Source organism: Macrosteles quadrilineatus, unplaced genomic scaffold, assembly GCF_028750875.1.
Source record: "Macrosteles quadrilineatus isolate MER2022 unplaced genomic scaffold, UCM_ALF_1.0 Scaffold_6__1_contigs__length_79288215, whole genome shotgun sequence".
Taxonomy (NCBI): domain Eukaryota; kingdom Metazoa; phylum Arthropoda; class Insecta; order Hemiptera; family Cicadellidae; genus Macrosteles; species Macrosteles quadrilineatus.
This window is the reverse complement of record NW_026542599.1, coordinates 13,304,623-13,320,043: the sequence shown is the minus strand read 5'-3', so window position 1 is coordinate 13,320,043 and position 15,421 is coordinate 13,304,623. Positions and strand designations below refer to the sequence as shown.

The window sequence follows — 15,421 nt, the reverse complement described above, 5'->3', positions numbered from 1 at the left end:
AGCTTGATTAAACGGGGCACAAAAATATACTAGCTACCAGCTGTTTTTTACCTGCAGCTCGTCCACTAGTTCACTAGTAGTGGTATTTATATCATTGTCACTTCCTGGAGTGGTGAAAATGGATGGAAAAGATATGAATATTTGTTGAAGATAGAGTGAGTGAGATAATCAGTGTAGCTTTGTTCCATTAGAAAGGATAATCTATTAAAAGCCCAATGATCAAGGACTGCTGGGTCCAGTTTTGAACTTTCAATAAGGTACAGTCTTCTCAGGATTGAACCAGCGACCCTCTGATTGTACTGAGCAGAGCATGATAACTACTCAGCTATTTAAGCCCCTGTCACATGGAGCTGTTTTTTTCACCGCTAGTAAAGTACTACGAAATTGTAAATTAACAAATTAAAATTGAATAAGTTGTGGTAGGCCTATAACAAAAGTTCTTTATCTTTTAGCATCACAAAAAATCAAATTTATTTAGTTTATATAGGTGAGATGTAACAATCGTAACAATGAGAAAATTATGGCAATTTATGAAAAAAAAATGTCTAAACATGAAGTTTTAAATTTGTTCTTAATTAGTTTAATTTGTTAAATTAATTTAAATTCATTTTCTTATTGCAAGAGCCAGCACGATACTGTCAGACAGAGCTGGAATGGTGCTAGAGCCCACAGCTGGGTGGTCACGTGACCTGCTAGTGGTTCTTCAAGCGCTTGGAATGTTAAACCTAGTTTAAAACCTCCAGCGGCCAGAGATACCAGCTCATGCCAATGTTTCTAGCAGCTGGAGGAATAGTCACACTATACTAGTTTTCCGCTGGTTCTGGCTACTTGTTACGGTAAAAAAACCAGCTCCGTGATAGCGACATTTTTCGCCCTCTAGCACAATAACTAGGCCTACTATTGATAAGGCCCTGGCAAAAGTTGACACCGACAACTTTGCATAGAGTAAACATTTTGTTGAGCGAGCTGAATAAAATGTAAAAATATTTAAGGCTTTTCACTCTTGGCCAGTACTGAAAACCTGTAATTTCAATATTGTTGAGCTTGTTACTGGATTACGTAAGTAATTTAGCCTTGCATTATGCCTAACAGCTCAGGAACTCAAACATGGATATTAATTACATAAATAATTAGTTTCTGTAACATAATTTCATTCAGACCATTGTGTATGTTGATTTTATGTGCGAGAAGAAAAATATGTGGGTTATTACTAATTGGTGGACTATTAAATTGTGTTTAGACCAATTACATCAATCAGATCAATTATTTAAGATGGGGATGCCACTATGTGCTTATTTAAACCCAAATGCGAGTGTAGGATGAGTGGTACGATCTTGTAGTCATGTTAGTGACAAAGGCATGTACGTTCCTTAGACACAGCTGTTAATAAATAAATAAATTGCCCATACAGCCAATGTCAACTAAGAGACCTACAGTTTATCCAAACCAAATTTTGTCCTTGTAATTAACAAATTGGTCTAATTATCCGAATCTACACCAGGGAGCATCACATCCACAGTGCATGCCTATAAATATCCACAATTCGTGACCTAACAGCTGGAATACAGGACGACGCCACCGTCCGATTTATAAATGGACATTTATTATAACCATTCAGTTTAAATGGAGTCATAGAAGTGTTCTGGAGTGTAGTTCTGTTAATTTGATCGCGAAGCAGCAAGATCGGCTAATGAAGAGTAAGTTCTAAGGTGTAAAGGGTATTTTTTGAATGCTTAAAAATATTTATTTACTCCTTCTCTTAATACTGCCTAGTTTTCATTACAGCCATCTTGTAAGAATAAAAATTAAACAATTTTGTAAATTGAAGCGTTATTGTACGTCTAAACTAATTATTGCAGGGATTATTTCAAAATATATAAATTTAAAATTACGATGTTATTTTAATGGAGAATAAGTAAACCCTTGTTGTTAGCTTGTTTATGGATATATTTTGATCAAATTTGACAAATTCATTTCATACTAAGCTATTAACAGTTCAATAAAAGATGTGAGTTATCTTTCCTGTAGCACCAAACCTAAGTAAGCCTACTCATTTAACTTGATGTTATTTAAATAAGGAAAACATCATTATCAATATAAGATGGGGACACTACCTAGGTCCAGGTGTGTATTTTAACCCAAATAAGAGTGAAGGATGAGTGTAGAATGTTGTAAGATGATCTATGTAGCTTTATTACTGACTGGTCATTGAAACCCTTCAAATTATTATTTACCATGGTAAAATTTTAGAGAGAGGGAGCTGGTTTAGTGGTCCCTGAGGTCTCAAGTTTAAATCCCGCAAAGTCACCAATGGATTTGATCTTAGTGATAATGCCACAACCCCTAGCCTGAAGTAATTTGCAAACCAAGCCCGGGCCTAGCGTGTTAGGACAAAAGAAAATGGTGAAATTTTCAAACATAGATTTTTGCGTGGTTTAAATCCATGTTTAAACCTCAGTTAATTGTAATGTTCACCTAAATGAATGTTTTCATTACAGGAAGATGGGCGAAGAGGCTGGAGTAGACGATGTGTTTGAGCAGATGGACAACGGACAAGACACTGAAGTCACTGAGGATACGGATGGCAATGATGACAGCCTTAGATCCAACCGTGTGGACGATCCTGTAAGTAACCGGAAACCAATGTTTTACAATATTACATAAACATAACTTACACACATACACACATACATACGTACATAAATTACATTTTTGTTTTACTCCTGGAACATGTATTTAAAAACCGTTTGTTTGATTAGTCTAGGTGTTCATAATTTTTTGATTTGTATGTCACTGGTAGTAACTTTGATTCTGGTGCTTACTAGTTCCTAGTAACAATTTGATACATGGGTGACTCCCTGTGAAAATTAATGTTAAAACGTATTGTTTTAAAATCGATTAAACTTTACTAACATATTAATTTTTCGAGAAATATTACTATTATGGTATTCTTGTTTTCTTACAAGGCCAATTTGTTTTGTTCCAATTTTCTGTTTGGAAGCTTTCCCCTTTATATTCATATCTTTTTCCCTAATCAAAATAATCATTTCCTGTGAGCAGCAAGTATGTTTTTCTTGTTTACTTGAACAGCTCTTTGCCGTATTGTGGTGTGCTGGCAGGATGTCGGTTAGTTGCCCTTCGGTATAATATTTATAACCCCTTTGACACATAATTCAGAGAGAATATACTGTAGTATAGACCTAAGAGGGTAAATAATTTCATTAACTTAAACTTATTACCGATGATTTTTTTTTATATATCAATATTATATTTTTCTATCCAAAATATCGATATTTTTAAGGAAGTGAAACCATTCTCCCTTTTAGTGAAGATAAAACATACTCCCTTAGTAGAAGGGAGTATGCGAAGGGAGCTACTAAAAAAATTAAATGAAACTGTTGTAAACGTACCTAACCTAACTAACCAAACTTGCTGTAACATTTCAAAATTCCCCACATGCCTTTTCTGTCATCAAACAGAATTTTGAAATCGCACAGCAAGTTTGGTTAGTTATGTTAAGGACTACTTAGTTTAGGACAGTTTCATTTCTAAATCCATAATAGGTGTATGTTATTTTTGCCTAAACAAATCAGGTGTCAATTTGTAATTTAAACACATTTGAAGATATTAAAACAGAAGGCATGTGGATCGTAAAGGAAAATAAAAATATCGATATATATAAAAAAAAATCATCGATAATAGTGAATGTTCCCTTTAACAGGAAAGTACCTATCAAGATTATCTATATAATCGTCAAAGATATAGATTTTTACATTTTTTAAACTGTTTTAGGAGTTGGAAGCGATCAAAGCAAGAGTGCGAGAGATGAAGGAAGAAGCGGAGAAGTTGAAGCAGCTACAATCAGAAGTGGATAAGCAGATGAACCTAGGCAGTCCTCCATCAATCAGTGAGATCATATCTTCATTTGATTTATTTGTTTTACCGGGATGGAATAGGATCGCAAGTAGAGGATTGACAGTTTCTTACTGGTCTATCAGGGAAAAGTTTGGTTGAGCAGTTAAGCAGGATACTTGCAAAGTTTGTTTGATTAAAGTTTGTTAAGGAAGCTTGTTTCTTATGGAGGCGAAATTGACCATCAGATCAAGCGCATAAGATTCACCTTATATTTTTGATGGGAAAAATAAAATTTACTGAAAGTGTATCTCTGAATTCCCAAAGGAATTATTTCCACTAAACCATTGATAACTGTAGTAAATTATCTAGCTTACTTTCTCCAGTTTGATTAGATTAAATCTAACCCTTGACAGATTTTATGTCAACAATGTGTAATTCCTGACTGCTAATAGAATACTGTAATGAAACAAACTAGTTTCAACTTTCAAAGATGATTTTGAGTTTACCTACCTGGTAGTTAGAGATGTTTTAAATTATAGTTGGAAGTCACTATATATTTCCATCCCGGTACTTTGGATGAGTTTTTTATCCATAGAGACCACAATTCTGAAAAAGTTAAACAAGAGTGCTGCAAAATTTAGCGTTAGAATAGTTTTTGCTCGTTTCTTATTGGCAACGGTCAAATTTCCAATTTAAAAAAATTTGGCTTTGTAAAACATGCTAATATAAATAAAATCCGCTTTGTCAAATTATTATAATATTTGAATCATAATGTTAAGTCTAATGTGTAGTATAGGCTAATTAGTGCTGCTGAAATTAGTAAACTTACACTGTTAAATATTATTTACTTTATGTAAATACTTTTTGTGTGAGCAAAAACAGTGGTGTGTCCATGCTGAAAATATCTACAAAAAAAAGTACTAAAAAAACAAAAATATAAAAAAATACAAAAGACAAAAAAGAAAAGAAAAAAATAAAAGATAAAAAACAAAAAAAAAACAAGATAAAAAGATAAAAAATAAAAAAAACAAAAGATAAAAAACAAAAATACAAAAGATAAAAAAACAAAAAAAAAAGATAAAAAATACAAAAAGATATAAAAAAATACAAAACAAAATATAAAAATATACAAAAGAAAGAAAAAGTACAAAACAAAATATAAAAAATACAAAAGAAAAAAATACAAAAGAAAAAAATAAAAAGATAAAAAATTGAAAAAAATACAATAAAGAAAAACAGGACTCTATTCCAACACAAAAAGTATCTAGATTGACTTTTTGTACCTGTTATTTGGTTATATAAATCTGGTATGTAGGCTAATTAACTAATACTACATTTTTCTCCAAACAATATAACATTTATTTTATGTTAAACTAAAATTTGTTACTTACAAATAAATATATTCTCCACTGGATGTATTTCATTGAATATGTACTCTATTAAACCTGACTTTGTTGTTTTGACCTAAACCCTTAAATTAAACAGTCAATAGGCATCTTGTGAAATAATTATGATTTGAGAAGATTAGCAAATTTCAAAGAGCAAAAATGGAAGTTTTATAAAGAAAGCTATCTCACATTTCTTTGTGCTCGGTGTTTAAAATAAATTGTTCTCACAGTTAAAGTAACAAAAATGTCTTCTTTCTAAGCAAGTAATGAAACGTTGCTGTTATGGGCTTTGTTAAATGCATTCACAATATGCTGCAATCAATGCTGTGAAAATGAAATATGACATAGGCCTACACTAATAAATCCTTAGTAAATATTTGACACAGCTTCAAGAGTATGGAATTTAAGAACAATTAAATATCTTTGTGATGAATAAAAAAGAATACAAATATTTCAAGGCTACAAATCTTGTACAAGGTTGTACAAGTGAGAAAAATGTGAAATAAATCACTTCAACTAATGTTATCTGCATATGACTACTCAGAAATTGCTGTAATCGTTTGAGGTCTTAAACAAAATTAAATTTGTTTCACCAGGTCTTGACTGGAGGTTTTAGATTTTCTTTAGATAAATCTCAATTGATTGTTTGGTCCACTGAAATAATGTCAGAAGGCACATTTATCAGATAAAGATCACCCAATGTTGAACCAAGTGTGATGGGCATCTTTAATATTTATTCCCAAATTGGTTACAAGGATTGCAAAGTTAAATAGCATGTTTGAAAGCCGAACAACCGACACTCCGGGCCGAGTATCTGTAAGGTACTAGTAGCCAGTAACCTTAAAGAAACAAGATGGTTGAAGTGGTTACTGTGCAAGAAGACTGTTCCTCATGAACATCTAGGAGCATCGTCTCTACCGACATTTTCTGCTGCTAAAACGTGGTTTCATAGGAAAAATATGTGGACAATGTTAAGGCTGGGCTTGCCTCAAGGTGCCAGGCCTTATGACGTACCTAGAAATAGGAATGGGTAGTCTCCACACACTACGTATTATACAAAGGCCAGCATTGAGGCACTCCAGTTTCTTCAAAATAGCGTCAAAATGCTTTGTTCTTAACTAGGCCTATTAAATGTGGTGAAAATAAAGCGAGGAAAAAGTTATAGGCTAAAGATTGGTTTCAGAAAAGAAAAGTTAATTCACATGTAAATAATAAGTGTATTAAATAAACAGATTTTGTCCGAACATTGGTGACGCCTTTCAAAAAAAGATACCATAATGAAGACGGCAATGTCGCCTCATGAACGAATGGGTGCCACATTGCAATTTTTGGCTACAGGAAGATGATACGAAGATTTAAAATTGTCTGCTGTCATATCTTCCCAGGCTCTATGTTATACAAATTATTTTAAGAAAATAAACCTCTCAAGTACAACACAAAACACTGACTACTGATCGCCTGAAGTACCCTCCACACGTTCCTACCGCCTTTTGAGACAACTAACCTTGAGGCAGACCATACCAAATTTTTTGCCTCCAGACGTCAGAGTGGCAGGTATAACATAACTCATCAAATTTCAAATTTCTCCATGTACACACTTTGAGACATTCCTCGAGGTTGGGCTTCTTGAGATAGGCCTTCATGTATATCGCTGCGTGTGAAGCCGCCTTTACTTGCGCCTCTTGGAAGATCTTTCAAGTACAGTTGTTCTATGGGAGGTTTTAAACAAATTATGACATTAGTAGCTGGACTGTCACACTGGTAATCACTCAGCAGCGTAAACTAAACTTCCGCACTAACGGTACTTTTGAGTGTCCATTTAGGAATTTTAGTTAGAATTGATAAATATTTTCTCTTTCAACATAGAGGATCATAGTATAAATTTAATGCTTTCACACTTGAGGAAGGTATCAATTGAAGACATGATTCAAAATTATGTTAGATGGGAAAGTAACCATCTTAAGTAGGCTATCTGGGAATTCACTTTTCATCTCTGACTTTTGAGCCTTTCAAAGACGTCAACTAAAGTGTGGAGCAGAAACAACATTGCTTATCATATTGTCGGCAGTAAGAAGAGTAAACACATAAGTTCTTTGTATTACTGCTTTGCCAATAGTATGTGTTGCTGAATGTTGTATTCGCATGTGGCTGAACATTGTTCATGTTCATGGCATAAATAGCCTTCCCCACAAAATAGGACGGTGAGAGCAATGGCTCAAATAAGTCAAATATTTGGATGGACAATCAAAGTCAATGTAATTCGATCTTCCCCACTTGAGAAGAGAAAATCTTTCTCTTAAGGATGGTTATTGGTTAGGTTTCATCATATGATTCACTTTTCTCCTTGATGTCTGTTACCCCAGGGAATCTTTCATGAGAGGCAGTACATTATACTTAATACTCAAATAACACTTTTAGGGAAAGCAGTCCAAACCCATATATTATGTACATGTGTTGGGAATCGAACCCATCCCTTCCTCACCAAAGTCTTTTTTATGTCTTTTCTAATTTAGAATTGCCTCTTGCTTTTAAACGTTAGTGGAACAGTTCTTCAAAAGTAATGGACTATTAATTGTATTGACTGGAATAGGTTAGCCTAAGTGTATTTATTGAAAGTTAACAGAGACAGAAAGATTATCAGTCTTTTGGATCTGTTGCCGAGTTTCGAATTATGAAGAGCACATAGCCAATGAGTGCTGTTAACTACTTTTCTTGGGACAGCTAATTAGCTAATTGGTGTAACACAAGAAATAGACAGGTTATTTATACATTTTTGTTTCTGACTATGACAGCCTCACTATATTTTGTTTGCAAGAATACAAGATTTTTTAGATGCAGAACCCGGCTATATAAATCTTAAAGAAGTTTATTGCCATTGTTTGTTAATCCACAATTGACTAAAAAATACCTCGTACTAAGATTTGTCAAAAGCACTCGTCTTCAAAACAATTTTAATCAATGCTATTTCTGATCCTGGTACTTAAATTAATTGCAATGTAAAAGAATTCACCTACATGTAAAGAGGTAGGCAAACAACATTTTTTAGCGGTCTAAAATCTGACAAAAGACTTAAGAAATAGGAAGGAATCAGTCAGTGTCAATGGCACTAAAAGTCAAAACCAATAATTAATATTATAAAAATTCTTATATTTTGTATTTAAAAGTCTTGACATTTTCTAATTGTCAGAACCCAGGAACCGTGGCAAATTTGTTGTTCACCATGAATTGTTGGATGTCTCATTAACAACTTAAGTTATTTTTCAGCAAGCCCTATGAATTTATCCATTGAAGAAAAGATAGAGGTTGATAACAGATCAATATATGTCGGAAATGTAAGTATTTTTATAGCTTGTTAATTTGATGTTAATGGTTTATCTAGCTTTTCACTTTTTAAATTAGCTGTATCTATATTATTAATACCCTACATGAAACTTTGTAAACAATAAGGCTTTTTTGTTTTAAGACTTGACCCCACATGTTATATACCAAAATGTCCGTCTAGGTGTGTGTGTGTAGATTGGAAAACTGACCTTACATTTTTGAAAAAGTCCCTTAGGCTCTGCCCCAGTGGCTTTTAAAGTTCCCATGTTATCCGTATGAAGACCATATTTGTTTACATTATGATTAGCTGGATAATTTAATTCCTGTTAAGATTTTAGTTGTGATTTAAGGAAACGTGTGCTACAAACATTTACTGACTTGGTTAAAATAAAATATTTACTAATAGGGTTTGGGTTGGCGTAAATATTACAATGGAAAAAAACAAGAAAGCCTGGACAATTTGATAGACTAAAAAGAAAACTGAATCAACCCTGTGTTGCATTTCTTGAACAATCATTGAAAGAGCCGATTTGCAAAATATGGAAACATAGTAAAGTTATAGAACACCACCAAGTAGAAGAAATAGGAATAATGTTTTTTCAAGAATTTATAATCGTTATTATGTTCAAACTAATGCGGCTATGAGTGGGGAAACATTTGTAAAAAATGCTAAAAAACAATATCAGCTTTTGAAAAATTATAAGATATATTTATATTTACAAGAAATGTTGATTTTATCGAACTGTTATGTACATCGTGAGTATTTCCAAAATCTTTGAGTCGACTCTTTTAAAAGTAATAGGATATTATGACTGTTATTTTATCTGTAACACCCATTTATCAGCCGTCCTACTGACTAAGTGAATTTCCTTTCTTTTCATGGTCGAATGTCTATACTGAAATATTTCCTGAAAGATGTTAGATTTATTTCCTATTTAAATGACATTGGGTTGATTGAGTACTTAGGTTTGCTGCTCCTAGGAATGTCATAAAACATGTTTTTTTTTTGTTTATAGCTTGGTATAAAATAAATAAATTTACTAAATTTGATCTAAATAAATTACGGTTGTTTGAAATTCTCTCCAAATCTATTAGAAAACAACTATAAATATACAAAATTATTTTATACTGAGCTCTACATATAATGGAAAGCATCTGACAAATTGTATATGGTAAAAAAAGGAGAAATACATTTTTTTTACCCAATAAAACACCATTTCTATAGTCCGATCATGCTGATTCGTGAACTTTCGAATAAACATGGGCTTACAGGTTTGTACCGAATTTCATCAAAATTGGATAGTACTGTATTAGTTTGAGTTATCATGCTAACAGACAGACACACACATTATTAATATATGAATTTGAATGGATGGTGTTTATGCCCTCTGGGGGATCAAAATGAAAAACTAAAGTTGTCTTTGTCTTACCAAGGGACCTAGACGGTAATAGCTTATTCCTTACACAGGAAATTAGGCCTAACATAAAATTATTTTTTTATTTGTGTATCTTAATCTTGTTTATCTTATTAATTTATTGTTTATCTTAAACAAACATGATCTTTGAAATGTAAAAGGTTTTTGCATGATATGTTTTATGCCTCAAAAACAAATTTCAAACCCTATATTATACTGTTTGCTGCGGGTTACCGCCCGGGCGGTAGCCCCGCCACGCTGCGGCGCGCCGCCCGGGCGGTAATGTGCACCCGCCAAACTTATTCCGTTTGAGTGCAGCCGCACTCCGGTGTAGGTCGGAGTATTTTTGTCCGTGCTTCGTGTATGACAGTGGCAGTTTTGTGTTGCGATCCATTTGTAATTATCGTTACTCGTTCCAAAACTATACCTGTCGGATTTTGACTCACTCATTACGTTTGTTAACTGTAATTTTGTGCTATGTTAGTTTTGTTTTATTGTAAAATAATGGCATCTACTGTGGGTGTTTAGCAAACTACGTCGACTCTTGTCATGAAACAGGACATCACCACACGTTATTTGATATTCGTCATACTGAAATATGAAAGCCAATCACCCGGCAATCGGGTTTGTTCGACGCTGCGGGCTGCGCCGCACTGGGGCTACGCCTGCCATTTGATGGGCAGTAGCGAACGTGTTAAAATTCTCAAATTGCTCACGGGCCACTTTTTAATAATATTTCTCGATCTGTAAAGAATATTGACATTCTAGTGTCAAAGGTAAACCAGTAGCGTGTTATGCTGCAAAACTGAGACATTATTTTTGTGAATTTGCATCCCCCTACTGGCACTAAAAATCAACCAGAATCCAGTAAACTATTATTTTTCCTCACCATGTCACCCCTTCCCTTATAATGTTCCACACATAGTTCTGACTAACATCCAAACAGCTTAATAAAAGCGAAAACCGTCTTTTTAAAGCTCATTTAAGCTTCTTGAACCTGGTATTGTAAAGTTTTAACATTACAATTGTTAAAGGTTGATTACGGAGCAACAGCTGAAGAACTGGAACAGCATTTCCACGGATGTGGATCTATTAACAGAGTTACAATTCTGTGTAACAAGTTTGACGGTCACCCAAAAGGATTTGCTTACATTGAGTTTGCCGAGAGAGATTCAGTGCAAACAGCTATGGCATTGGACGAGTCCTTGTTTCGAGGACGACAGATCAAGGTGAGAAATCTTTACAGTAAAATTCTTTTTTTAAACATACACAAGGTGTCAGAAATATGCATATAGCTGCTTTACAGGAACTGATTTCAAATAAAATTTTAAATGTTCAGTAGTTTTGTTTATTTTGGGCTTGATTGAGTTGCTATCCGCCATTTTGTAATTTGTTTACAAATTTACTCTCAAGTCAGTAATTTAAAAGCTTTTGGAGATATTCAGGTTTTTGATAGATTCCAAAACAGCTTTTCTTTTATTTATCAATGAAAATTAGGTTCTGACACATCACAAGTGGCACTGGTAGACCGATTGTTCAAGATGTGAATTCATATCAGGTAAAACCTCAACAAACAAACCACAATAAAACTATAATTATCGATTTTTTTCTTTAACATGTTCCCTACGAACCATCCCACTCTTCTATATGTGTGATTTCTTAGTGATTGTGCTAACACACTCCTTTACAATATGATATCATGTCACTTGTAAGTGATTGTGTTAATGCCTTAATATCTAAAATACATCTCCTAAATTCCATTGATCCAAATTGTTTTTCCAATATCTAATGAGAAATGTATCCAGGTAAACCCCAAGAGGACCAACCGCCCAGGATTGAGCTCCACCAACAGAGGTCCTTACAGAGGTGGGAGAGCGCGTGGTCGGTCGTCTCGTGGGTCTTACTACGGCTATCGGCCAGTCAGAAGACCAAGGTAATGTGCCGTGTGAACATTGCATTGTGTGTGTTGTGTTGTGTTACTACTGAGGACCCACCAGCATGTAGTTTGAACAGGGAATCTACTGGTCACTAAATTTAAGAAATATATACATTTCATTTAAGAAATATCTGATATGAAGGGTTCACAGAAGTCACTAATTTTAATAGCGGACCAACAAAGATACTGTTTTTATTTTAGGAGGCTACACTGGTTTCACCTAGCGGGTTAGGTACAGTTTCGTATTTAGTTAGGGAATCATCAGTCACTGATATTCCTATGTCACTGACTTTATTCGGGGGTTACATCAGTCACTGATTCTGATTATATTAGGGGTTACCACACAAAAAAAACATAACATTATTTATTTACATAACAACGTAAACATAAGACAATAAACAGCTGTTTTCAATATATTACACATTTCCCTCACCATCGTCTACCTTCACTTCTTCGCAGTTTATCCGAACGTTCTTTTTAGCCTACCACCGCACATGACTTCATATTGTATTCTGTGACATAGTATAGTTTATTTAAAGTTAAACAAGGGAAAAAAATACTTATTGAATAAAAAAGCAAACTGTGATATAACAAAAATTGTAATAATTGCTGCAGACAAGCCACAAATGGCTCTTTTTTCTAAATTGTATGAGTTTTGTAAATTTGTATTTGTTGGAAATAAATCTGTATATTAATAGGCAAGCATTTTTTTTTTAAACCTTTTTTCTCAGCTCGTATACATCACAGGGAACATCTACGCATATTGTTGGAAAATTATTTTCCTGTAGATGGCCAGAATCCCTTTATAAATTAAAATAGGCAAAAAAATAAGCACAAAAATGAATTTAAAATGTTAACAAAATTAACATGGGCCTTATGGGTTGCCATGCTGCTGACGAAATAACAACGAAACATAAAAAAAATGGAAAACAAATGGAAGAAATTCCAATCACATGTTTTATTTACAATGTGGGGTGAAATATGTCTGTACATTACATATTTTTGGTCGAGTTTTTTACCACTAGATGACCTCTAGTATATATAAAAATAAGAGTATAAACCAACCATTTTATTTCTATTTTGTTCCTGCTATCCAACCAGGTTATTCTTTTTTCTACCTATACTTGTTCCTCTTCACTGAATGTGCTTCAAGTTTTCTTCTGTTGGGTAATTTATTGCATTGCTTTAAAACACAACAGATGATTTTTAAACCATATAGTATAGCCCCGAGTGACTTTTCCTAATCACCAACTATTGTGTAGGAAAGTGTAATTGGTCCCACTTAGCTCGGATTAGCCGAACTCAAGTGTATAAAAAGATAAAATGACCAGAAAGTGACGTCGTCAAATTCTGGGACACAAGTCTTCCATAAGCACCGAGTTAGTGTCAACCATGAGAGATGCTTTGTGTTCAATAAGCACATGTTGAAGTCGTTCACTATTCACTCACCAATCAGTGATTCAAATCACTCCAACAAGTGTTATCTTTTACTAATATACAGGGTGGCTGAAAAGTAACTTGCACCTCCCCTTAACTTTTCAACCATTTGAGATATTTGAAATTGGTTTGCGGCAACCTTCTTAGATATGAGGGGCTACAATAATTATGGTCAATTTTGAAAATTTTGCTCTTAGGGGTAGCGGGGGTAGAGGGTAGCTCAAAATTTTCAAACGACAAGTATAGTCGAGTTTGGTATCATTTTACAGGTCTTGACGAAACATAAAAATTGACATAAAGAAAACCAAAATCGGCTCACTAATAACAAAATGGCGCCCTAAAACGTTTCAAATCCAAATAACCATGAGGGTGGCAAAAAAATTAACTTGCACCCTCATTAACTTTTTAACTATTTGAGATATTTGAAATCGGTTTGCGGCAACTTGTTTGGATATGAAGGGCTACAATAGTTATGGTAAGCTTTGAAAATTTTGCCCTTAGGGGTAGCGGTGGTAGGGGGTAGCTCAAAATTTTCAAATAGCAAGTATAGTCGAGTTTAGTATCATTTTGTAGGTCTTGACGAAACATAACAATTAACATAAAGGAAATAGAAATCGGACCATTAATAACAAAATGCCAGTTCAAAATTACTTTAAATAACCATTGTCTCAATCATTTTTAGCTGCCATTTTGTTATTAATGGTCCGATTTCTATTTTCTTTATATAATTTGTTATGTTTCGTCAAGACCTGTAAAATGATACCAAACTCGACTATACTTGCTATTTGAAAATTTCGAGCTACCCCATACCCCCGTTACCCCTAAGGGCAACATTTTCAAAACTGACCATAATTATTGTAGCCATTCATTTCCAAACAAGTTGCCGCAAACCGATTTCAAATATCTCAAATAGTTAAAAAGTTAAAGAGGGTGCAAGTTAATTTTTTTGCCACCCTCATGGTTATTTGGATTTGAAACGTTTTAGGGCGCCATTTTGTTATTAGTGAGCCGATTTTGGTTTTCTTTATGTCAATTTTTTTGTTTCGTCAAGACCTGTAAAATGATACCAAACTCGACTATACTTGTCATTCGAAAATTTTGAGCTACGGTACCCTCTACCCACGCTACCCCTAAGGGCAAAATTTTCAAAATTGACCATAATTATTGTAGCCCCTCATATCTAAGAAGGTTGCCGCAAACCGATTTCAAATATCTCAAATGGTTGAATAGTTAAGGGGGGGTGCAAGTTACTTTTCAGCCACCCTGTATATGCAATAATTACATAACTAACTACTATATTCAAGAGTGTCCCCTACAGACTAAATAAGGGCGTGGTTTTACAGACGAAAGATCGCACCACCTGTACTGTACAACAGATTGTACTACTCAAACTGAGAATATTTCTCCACATGCAGGAAATATCACCCTTCTCCGACCAAGCCTTGACTCACACTAAGGTCTTTGTCGTCAGGAGGGTAGGTTGGGAAGTGAGTAAAGTAGTAAAGGGCTCTATATTCTCAATATTATACTTATTACTAACTGTATTTGTTGTTTGTTCCAGAAGGCGAGGATCATACTATTTTCCGTATTGATTTCATGTGTAGATTCTTTGTAACTTTGTTGGTACGTCAATTCAGCCAAAAGAATGTGATTTTAATTTCATCTTTGACGATGCATGTTTTATTGCCTTTTGCCTAAAGACAAAACTTTCAGAACCACCAATCAGAAAACATTTCAACTTTAACTGTATGCAAAAATTTGTTCCTGTGTTGTATAGGCTATTGTAATGTGCAAAGTTTTCACTTTTACATCAATTTATGATTATCAGAAATTTCCTTTAGTTTTAACATGTAAATGGTAAAATCTTTAAATACACTTTTTTGAACAAATGTTTGTATTCTTTTTGCAACCTTTACAAATTGTGTACGATTTATAATTACTTTAGAATAAATATCTACTGTCAAAGAAAGGTTCCACGATGTGCTGCTCGGTGTTTGATTCGCTGCTGTCATCGGCTCCTCGCCGTATGCTACCAGCAGACGCTGCAGCTGTGTGCACCATACCTACAC

At 34.0% G+C, this 15,421-nt stretch overlaps 1 protein-coding gene across 2 annotated transcripts in view; it reads left to right on the top strand.

Moving 5' to 3' along the window:
• The window catches only part of LOC128996326 (polyadenylate-binding protein 2-B), a 28,669-nt gene extending 13,466 nt beyond the window's left edge, over positions 1–15,203 (top strand). Inside the window, exons 2-7 of one of the 2 annotated variants that reach the window (XM_054421580.1) lie at positions 2,499–2,625; positions 3,793–3,907; positions 8,508–8,575; positions 11,014–11,208; positions 11,785–11,912; positions 14,917–15,203. In XM_054421580.1, coding sequence (XP_054277555.1) covers positions 2,503–2,625; positions 3,793–3,907; positions 8,508–8,575; positions 11,014–11,208; positions 11,785–11,912; positions 14,917–14,944 — 657 coding nt within the window. In that variant the 5' untranslated portion in view covers positions 2,499–2,502 and the 3' untranslated portion in view covers positions 14,945–15,203. Of the gene's footprint in view, positions 1–2,498; positions 2,626–3,792; positions 3,908–8,507; positions 8,576–11,013; positions 11,209–11,784; positions 11,913–14,913 lie in introns of both variants that reach the window. The other variant, XM_054421579.1, reaches the window with a different exon arrangement.
• Positions 15,204–15,421: the final 218 nt, after the last annotated feature.